Raw genomic sequence first — 10,394 nt, 5'->3', positions numbered from 1 at the left:
TATTTCACGTTGCTCCAGTTCACTCAGCTGTAGAAATGAGTTGCGACGTCACTGGTGCCAAGCTGTATCGACCTTTGTCTTTCCCTTGGATAACACTGGTGGCGTGGAGAGGGGAGGCTGGTATGCATGGGCGACTGCTGGCCTTCCATAAACAACCTTGCCCGGACTTGTGTCTAGGAGGGTAACTTTCTAGGTGCAATCCCATGGTCATTCATGACCGAAGGGGGTCTTTACCCTTTTTTTTATATATATATATATGTGTGTGTGTGTGTGTGTATATACACATGTATGCATGTATACACACACGCATACACACACATATATATGAAATTGTAAATGTTCGGAGGTTTGAGAGGTGAATAAATGTTTATTTAACCGTATATAACTTCTACGGGATCACAGCCATTTCACAGCTTTCTTCATTTGGTATTCATTTCAGTATTTCAAGAAATTATGTGTACAAGTTTGCATTACTTTATTATTGATAACTACAGGGGCAGAGTCCAGAAAAGGAGGTTACCGTGATAACCGAAAGCTTCTCTGAATTCATATCTTATACTACTCCGTCTGTCTGTCTGTCTCTCTCTTTCTTTGTGTTGTGTGTGTGTGTGTGTCTGTGTGTGTGCATGTGTGTGTTCGTCTTTTATCTTTTACTTGTTTCAATCAATGGATTGTGGCCATATTGGAGCACTTGAATGAATTGAGTCAAACAAATCAACCTCAGTAATTATGCCTTTTTTTAAGTTTGGTACTTATTTTATTGGTCATCTTTGCTGAACTGCTAAGTTATAACTTGTTTCTTTCAGTTTCCATATACCAAATCCATTCACAAGGCTTTGGTCGACCCAGGGCTATAATAGAGGACACATGCCCAAGGTTCTAGACAACCAGATTGATTACATGGCTGGGAAGCAAGCTTTGTAACCACACAGCTATGCCTGGGGCTATACAGGAAACAAAAGACAACAACCAAACCGCAAATTTTGTTACAAATATTGAATGGTGGAAATAGTACAAACCTTTACATGCTATGTAAAGTGGGTCCATTTCATTTTGGTTAACAGTGACACTAGAACACTCTGAAGAGGTGGATGTCTGTTGGGAAGTTGGTAGTTTATAGAACACAGACCAGAATTTCACAGCTTCTAAATGGCCTCCAATACAAGCAGCTAAAAGCAGGGTTTTCTGTACACTTTTATTACACAATGTGTCTGCAAAAAATAAAAGGATTTATGCAATCTATATAATTCATACATACACACACACACACACACACACACACACATATATATATATATGCTAAATGATGAATTTATGAATGAATATATATATATATATATATATCGCCATGATAGATCAGTAGCCACTACATACATTTTTTTCTCTCTTTGTTTCTTTTCTGTGTCCCTTTCTGTAGAAGAGCGTAGGCTCGAAATGTAAAAGACTTTTTCTATTCCTGAGCATTATACTAATACATCTGTTTGTTGTCAACACCACCTGTTTTCGTCTTTTGTTATTTTCATGAACTCTCCCTATATATGTGTGTGTGTGTGTGTGTGTGTGTGTGTAATCTAAATAATAAGAAAACAAAGAAATTCTTTAACACACCTTTAATGATTCGTTGCAATTGTACCTGTACCAACTCTGCTTGCAATGCCAGTTTACACAAAAATTTGAAGTGGAAATTTATGTAATGTCTGCAGTTTTAGACATTAGAGAGGCATGAGGCACTTCAGATTTGTATCAAAGGTTTTATTGTCCCATTGTGTGTCTTCAAGACATTGTTTTTTGGTTTGTATCAGGAACAAACAAAAAGTGTGGTTAGGGGATGAATACTTAGTATATAGACCATACAGGGAGGATAGAGAGGCAAAGTCCACCTCGGCAGAATTTAAACTCAGAGCATAGATACAGGCGACATGCTGCTTAGCACTTCACCCAGCATGCTAACAATTCTGCCACCTCACCCCCTTTAATCATCATCATCATCGTTTAGCATTCGCTTTACATGCTAGCATAGGTTGGACAGTTCAACTGGGGTCTGGGAAGCCAGAAGGCTGCACCAGGCCCAGTCTGATCTGGCAATGTTTCTACGGCTGGATGCCTTTCCTAACGCCAACCACTCCGTGAGTGTAGTGGGTGCTTTTTACCCTAACTCTAACCCACACCCACTACTGACTTGGTCACCTAGGTAACGGAAGCTATCAACTACTTCTAGTTTTTCTCCCTGGAATGTGGCGGAAGTTGGTCTCAGAGCATTTTCAGTGTTTATTGCTCCTGAGCATCTGCCACATACAAAAACTATCTTCCCAGTTAGCATTCCTTAGACATTGCTGCATCTCTTATGTGTCCATAGCTTACACTTGGTGCATCTTATAGAGTTTCTACCTACGCCTTTTCTACAGATCGAGCAGGGCCATCTACCTGAAGGCGTTTGTGATTTGTCTACCTTCCTACTTATTAGGACTTTGGTTTTAGCTAGATTGACTCTAAGGCCCTTCGATTCTAATCCTTGTCTCCATACTTGAAACTTTGCCTCTAGTTCTGATAGTGACTCAGCAATTAGAGCAAGGTCATCAGCATAGAGGAGCTCCCAGGGGCATCCTGCCTTGAATTCCTCCGTTATTGCCTGGAGAAGTGTGACAAATAGGAGTGGGCTGAGGACTGAGGACTTTTATTTATTAATAAAAATAATAATAATAATAATAATAATAATAATCCTTTCTACTATAGGCGCAAGGCCTGAAATTTGAGAGGAGGGGGATAGTTGATTACATCAACCCCAATGCTCAACAGGTACTTATTCTATCGATCCCAGAAGGATGAAAGGCAAAGTTGAACTCAGCAGAACTTGAACTCAGAACATCTTACTGCCATCATCATCATAATAATAATAATAATAACTAGCACAGAAAAAGCTAAGTGCATGAAAACCCATGCTAAAACTGCTGCCTTAAATATTCTTACTGATAAATGACAAGAAAAACCTCTCAATGGTAAATACTCAAAGAGAGCTAATAATGCAGATGTTGACAAAGCCCTCACCCATCAATGGTTAATGGCCTCTAGCTTTAAAATCAGAAACAGAAGGATTTATCATAGCAGCCCAAGATCAATGCCTACCTACAAGGAACTACCAGGCCAACATATTAAAGAATGGCAGTAGCCCAACATGTCGTGTATGTCATCAACAAAATGAAACCATTGATCATGTTGTCTCCATATGCAGTCTTCTTGCGCCTACAGAGTATCTCAACAGGCATGATAGAGCTGCACAATATATTCACTGGATAATTTGAAAAAACTTGGACCTGCGCCATGATAAAAATTGGTGGGAACACAAACCTCCTCCAGTGCTTGAAAATGATCCTATCTCACTCCTCTGGAACTTCACCATTCAAACTGACAGAAAGATAGATGCAAATAGGCCAGACATTATATTGAAAGACTTCAGACAAAGAACATGCTTCCTCATTGATATGACTGTCCCAATCGATATAAACGTATCTGTCAAGACCTACCAGAAACTGAGCAAATATAAAGATCTTGAAATAGAAATCAGCAAAATGTGGAATCTGAAGACTAAAACAAAACCTGTTGTAATAGGTGCCCTGGGAATGATAGCAAAAGGGGCTGATAGCTACCTAGCTCAGATAACAGGAAACCCCAAAATGGCAGAAATTCAAAAGATAGTGCTCATGGGAACTGCCCATATCCTACGCAAAATACTGTCTATGTAATCTCAAATTTAACAAACTCATAATTTTCTTATGGTTTCTTAAACATTCTCTAGAACAATACTATGTGCAAAACCAAATATATGACACCCTTGGCACAACACCAACATGAACTTCTAACTTCTTGACTCTTGAGGTCTCTTGGTGAGACTTGGAGCCAACTTGTACAAATGTAAAGCAAAAGTCAAGCATAAATAATAATAATAATAATAATAATAAAAATAATGTATTGGACCTACCATGGTCAAACTTAATAAGTTGTTTCAAGATATTTACATGACCATTGATTGTAGCCTGGTAGAAACAAGAATCTTCTGAGCAAATACTCTGCTTAGACAACATCACTCCCTTGTGGAAGAGAAGGTTGACAACATCCTTGTGGTTATTCTTGCAAGCTTGGACCAGAATTTTGCACTGGAAATGAAAGTGAAAGTACATTGAATAAATATAAAAGATTTAAAGTGAGAAAATGACAATGGACCAAGATATTTGGTAATATGAGGTTCTAGAAAAGACCCATCCACAAAACTGGGTGCTGGAAGAGTTGTGTCCCACCCACATCTAACAATACACTTTTCACCCATTCTGCCCCAAGAAACCAAACTACAACTCCTCTTCTAAACTGCATCTTTCTCTTCCTCACGTTTCCTCTTCATAAACTACAATTGTTTTCCAATCCCCTTTCTTGCCCTCACTGCCCCGCTCACTGTATCGCTGCTCCCCAACCCTGTCTTTCTAGCCGGATTCTATGCTCATATTCTTGTTACTTGTGAGTACACCCTAGCACTACACCATCTCTCTTCTGCTCTCTCTTACACTTTTGCTGTTTCCTACTCTCTCTCTCTCTCTCTCTCTCTCTTTCCCTTGGTCAAAAGCATTCATCTGCTTTTTAGGTAATTGGTGGTGGTGGTGGTTGCTAGTTATAGTGCTTATCCCCATCTCCTTCCCAACCTCATATATGTATACGCATTTGCATGTTTGTCGGTATGTATATATATGCATATTTGTAGAAGAGGGAGCAATGAACAATATTAGGTAACAAGGCGACGAGTTGGCAGAACCGTTAGTACGCCGGGCGAAATGCGTAGCCATATTTCGTCTACCATTACGTTCTGAGTTCAAATTCCGCCGAGGTCGACTTATCCTTTCGGGGTCGATAAATTAAGTACCAGTTACGCACTGGGGTCGATATAATGGACTTAATCCGTTTGTCTGTCCTTGCTTGTCCTTGCTTGTCCCCTCTGTGTTTAGCTCCTTGTGGGTAGTAAAGAAATAAATATTAGGTAACAAGAAGAGAAGCTAAACAATTGTTATAGTTAAGAATGAGAAAAGCAGAAAGTAAAAAGTTTGTCAAAGTTCTGTGAAATTAGGATTAGTGGAACGAGGTGTTTCAGATAAGTAACGTGTTGTGATGAATGACATCATTGGTGAACAGTGTGTATAGAAGGACAATGGTGCTCTTCCCTTTACTGGTACTGAAAGAAAGGAGGCATAGAAATGCTTCTGTGCAAGGATGTATGGTGGGTTTGTATGGTAGAGACAAGGACCATTACATATAGATCAAACAGAGAGGGACCAACCATTTTAAGTTGAACCCCTTAGCGTTTAAAACTGGTTGTATCCAGCCAAAATATTGACTTGACTTTGACTTGAGACAGCATTCACCCGGGGTGGGTTGAGCTGGCTTCGTTCATCCTCAATGCTGCATCTCTCACAAATGCTGACCAGGCCTGGCGATTTAAGGCTAATGACCGCGTGATCTCCAACCACACCTTATTCCAGTGGCGAATGCCGTAAACATGGGGGCCTAAATATTCCACCTGTTTTATGCTGAAACTGGCCACATCTGGCCTCTTATACCTATTGTACAATGTCACTTTAAAAATAAATAATCACAACATCAAAATCTTGAAGTTACAAGATAATTCATGATTAATTTTTAAAAAATGTGAATAAATAAGCATAACATATGAGAGAGAAATCTAAAGAGAAATGCTAAAGAGTTAAGGAGGAAGGCTGAGCAGGGCAGCCAGGCCATCAGAGAACGGACAATGAAAAGATGGGAATATCCGATGAAGTAGTCACCCACATAGGTATCCGAGGTAATAAAGAAAAATGTCATTTCCTCTGATGAGTGTAGTGGTAATATCACCAACTACTACACAGCTCTAAGGCTATCTGGGAAATTATACTTGATGTTGAGGATAGAAATAAGTGGGAATATCATATACTGTACTAAGTGTAAAACAATAATTACCATTGAACCATCACGGGCAATCTGACAAAGAACAAGGCTGTCATCCGTAGAAGATGCACAGGGGATCATCACAACCTAATTAGGTAATGTAAGAAGGGGAACCTCTAATTAGGTCAGCTAAACAGGGGAGTCCCTAACTTTTTGCAGGTCACCAAAGCAAGTCACAGTTTCGATATCCTCCAGCCTTAAAGATGGTCTTGGATGTTGTACCAAGAGCACCAATTACCAAAGTAAGAACTGTCATCTCAGTCTCCCAGATTCATTCATCTCTCCAACTCAGACTGAACATTTCTCAATTGTTTTAATTTCTATGATATCCACTCTGTTAACAAATGGTATTGTAAAAAATGGCACGTAAAAAGCACCCACTACATTCTCGGAGTGGTTGGCATTAGGAAGGGTATCCAGCTGTAAAAACTCTGCCAGATCAAGATTGGAGCCTGGTGTGGCCATCTGGTTCGCCAGCCCTCAGTCAAATCGTCCAACCCATACCAGCATGGAAAGCAGACGTTAAACGATGATGATGATGATGATGATTATATTACATTTTATTATTATTAAGGCAGTAGTGAGCTGGCAGAATTATTAGGATGCTGGGCAAAATACTTTTCTGAGTTCAAATTCCGCCAAGGTTGACTTAGCTTTTCATCTCTTTGGGGGTCAATAAAATAAGTATCAGTTGAACACTGGGGTCAATGTAACCAACTCATCCCCTCCCCAAGAATGTTGCCCTTGTGGCAAAATTTGAAACCATTATTATTATTGAGACCCCCTTTGGTCACGACAGACCATGGGTTTGCACCTAGAAAGTTACCTTCCCAGGCACAAGTCTGGGCAAGGTTGTTTATGGAAGACCAGCAGTCGCCCATGCATACTGGCCTACCCTCTCCATGCCACTGATTTTATCCAAGGCAAAAGCAAAGGGACCAATACAGTTTGGCACCAGTGATGTTGCAACTCATTTCTACAGCTGAATGAACTGGAGCAACATGAAATAATGTGTCATGCTCAAGAACACAACATACAGCCCGGTCCAGGAATCGAACTCACAACCTCAAAATCATAAGTTCGATGCTGTAACCACTGAGCCATATCATTATTACTATTATTATTATTATTATTACTATTATTATTGTTATTATTGAAGGTGGCAAGCTGGCAGAATCGTTAGCACACCAGGCGAAATGCTTAATGGCATTTCATTCATCTTTATGTTCTGAGTTCAAATTCTGCCAAGGTCAACTTTCATCTTTTCAGGGTCAATGAAATGAGTATCAGTTATGCACTGGGGTTGATGTAAATGACTTATCCCCTCCCCACAAAAAAATTTCAGGCCTTATACCTAAAGTAAAAAGAACTATTATTATTATTATTATTATTTAAGGCGGCGACCTGGCAGAATCATTAGCACATTGGGCAAAATGCTTTGCAGCCTTTTGTCTATCGTCTTGTTCTTAGTTCAAATTCCGCTGAGGTTGACTTCACCTTTCATCCTTTTGGGATGTAAATATGAGAAGAGTATACTCAGTCGCCTAAAGCATATAAACTGAAGTGGAAAAGGTGATGGAATAATGAGAAAAGAAAGGCCAGGAATTGATATTTGAGAGGTGAGAGTAAGGGAGTACAGGGAGTATTCAGTGCCTAGAGTATGTAAATTTACTCGGGTGGTTGAGGAGAGAAACAAGAGACAGACAGACAGTGAATAATGACACCAGAGGGACCAGAATGATTGAGAGAGTGGAACGAACAAGAACTTGATGGAAAGGGTATGTGGGGAGGTGTTCAGCGTCGTCAAATGCCAAGTGCAATGGTTTACTCTTAGCTTAGTATTCATCCAGCAATTCTCTGACGAGGAAGACAGCATCTGTGGTACCTCTTCAAGGCATAAAGGCCAACTGCTTCTTATCTAAACTAACTCTGTTCTTTACTAACAGTGCTGTCTTAGCAGCATAATAGGCACCTGAGCAAATCAATACGCTGGGCCCTATAATATTTATACATTGACAACAAACCACCAACATTACATAGATCAGATTGGACCCCCCCACACACACACCTGTGAAGCCCCTGGGAAATTGCAATGAGTGCCAATATCTTAAGATAGTATTGATACAAAGACTGTCTCTATACTAGTCCAGTAATTTGATGCTTTGATAATTCCTTACTCTAAAGCTGGGGTTCTCAACCAGGGTGATATAGTCCTTGGAGGTCCATTTATGATTTTGTTGTTAAAAATTATGTGCAAGATATTCTCTACTCTTTTACTTGTTTCAGTCATTTGATTGTGGCCATGCTGGAGCACTGCCTTTAGTGGAGCAAATCGACCCCAGGACTTATTCTTTGTAAGCCTAGTACTTATTCTATCGGTCTCATTTGCCAAACCACTAGGTTACGGAGATGTGAACACACCAGCATTGGTTGGCAAGTGATGTTGGGGGGGACAAACAGACACACAAACATATACACACACACATATACACATATATATACATATATACGATGGGCTTCTTTCAGTTTCCATCCACCAAATCCACTCACAAGGCTTTGGTCGGCCCAAGGCTGTAGTAGAAGACACTTGTCCAAGGTGCCACGCAGTGGGACTGAACCCGGAACCATGTGGTTCGTAAGCAAGCTACTTACCACACACTTTTATAACACATCATATAGTTTAACAATTTTCTTTATTCATTTCCTAATAATATAGCTCAGTGGTTAGTATCAGGCTCACAATCATGAGGTAATAAGTTCAATTCCCATACCAGGCTGTGTGTTGTGCTCTTGAGCAAGACACTTTATTTCACTTTACTCCAGTTCACTCAGCTGTAGAAATGGGTTGTGACTTCAATGGGGCCAAGCTGTATCGGCCCCTTTGCCTTTCCTTTGGATAACATCGGTGGTATAGAGAGGGGAGGCCAGTATGCATGGGTGACTGCTGGTCTTCCACAAACAACCTTGCCCAAACTTGTGCCTCAGATGGTAACTTTCTAGGTTCAACCCCATGGTCATTTATGACCGAAGTGTGTGTGTGTGTGGGGGGGGGGTTACCCTTTACTCTTTATTTATCCCACTTCACCAGGTATTTTGAATATTACCTCAGTGACTATCCTTAATGCAGCTTACCCTACCTTCATGTTCTTAATTGCTTTATCTGTTGTCAACTGGAATTGATAGCAATTTCAGTAGAGGCAGCATGACATAACACTGCTTTATCCTCTTCGTGTGTGTGTGTGTGTGTGTGTGAGTGTGTGAGAGAGAGAGAGAGATCATAGGTCATCATCTAAGGTGAATGTTCTATGCTGGCATGAACTGTTCAGATTGGCAGAATGCAAGTACTACAGTGTGACCCAGTGTCTGCTTTGGCAAGGCATGCACACACGCATGTGTGTGTGTGTGTGTATGCATATCATCATCATCATCATTTAACATCATCCTTTCATGCAAGATGCAATGAAAATTTTAGAAAAAATAACTAAATGAGTGGAAATCGAACCGGTGAGTGTGTTAAATAATAACCCAGTAAAAGAAAATGACTCTCTCCAGACACAATAATATATAGATATAGATATATATTTATATAATCAATAATAATAATAAAGGGTAAAATTAATTAATTAACTAGTAATTAATAATTCCACCAAGTAGAATTCGGCATGATAAAAGGATCATTTTTTGGTAAACTTAAACAATATTTTATAATTACGAATATAATTATAATTAGGGTTCAGCAAAGATTTGCTGAAGTTTGGTATGTGGTAAAGCAAATTATATTCATAATTATAAAATATTGTTTATATATTTATATACACACACACATATATGTGTGTGTGTGTGTGTGTGTGTGTGTGTGTGTGTGTGTATGTATGTATGTATGGAATAAAACAGTTTTGACTGTTGGAGTATCAGTGAAGTTTTCTACTGGATACAAAGTACTGAAGGCAGCCTGACTAGTATAATCCTGATAAAACAGGCAGAAAAAAGATAAAACCATCAGCACAAAGCACTTATGAATTATGTGTGGTGGTGGTGGTGCTGCTGCTGCTAACAATGTTTAACTGAATTCTTCTGTTGTACCTACTTACGCTTTAGTGGACTGAGCCATTGAGAGTTTTAAGTGTTTTGTCAAGAATATAGTATTAAAGCATGAAAGTCGAGTCAGAAATTGATGAAGAAATTACCACCCTATCAAGTAGTTTGTACGTACTATACCTATGTATGTGTGTATGTATGTATGTGTGTATGTATGTGTGTATGTATGTGTATGTATGTATGTGTGTATGTGTGTGTGTGTGTATGTATGTGTGTATGTGTATGTGTGTATGTATGTGTGTATGTATGTATGTATGTATGTGTGTGTGTGTATGTGTGTGTGTATGTGTGTGTGTATGTGTGTATGTATGTAT

At 39.5% G+C, this 10,394-nt stretch overlaps 1 protein-coding gene across 1 annotated transcript in view; it reads right to left on the bottom strand.

Annotated features, from left to right (window-relative positions):
• Positions 1-10,394, bottom strand: part of LOC115216335 (leucine-rich repeat serine/threonine-protein kinase 1) — a 210,202-nt gene that overhangs the window by 95,475 nt on the left and 104,333 nt on the right. Inside the window, exons 3-4 of the mRNA XM_029785561.2 lie at positions 3,977-4,151; positions 1,020-1,211 (exon numbers count right to left, since the gene is read on the bottom strand). Coding sequence (XP_029641421.1) covers positions 1,020-1,211; positions 3,977-4,151 — 367 coding nt within the window. The remainder of the gene's footprint in view (positions 1-1,019; positions 1,212-3,976; positions 4,152-10,394) is intronic.

The sequence above is a fragment of the Octopus sinensis genome, linkage group LG10, assembly GCF_006345805.1.
Source record: "Octopus sinensis linkage group LG10, ASM634580v1, whole genome shotgun sequence".
NCBI classification, from domain to species: Eukaryota; Metazoa; Mollusca; class Cephalopoda; order Octopoda; family Octopodidae; genus Octopus; species Octopus sinensis.
This window is presented reverse-complemented; position numbering and strand designations above follow the sequence as displayed.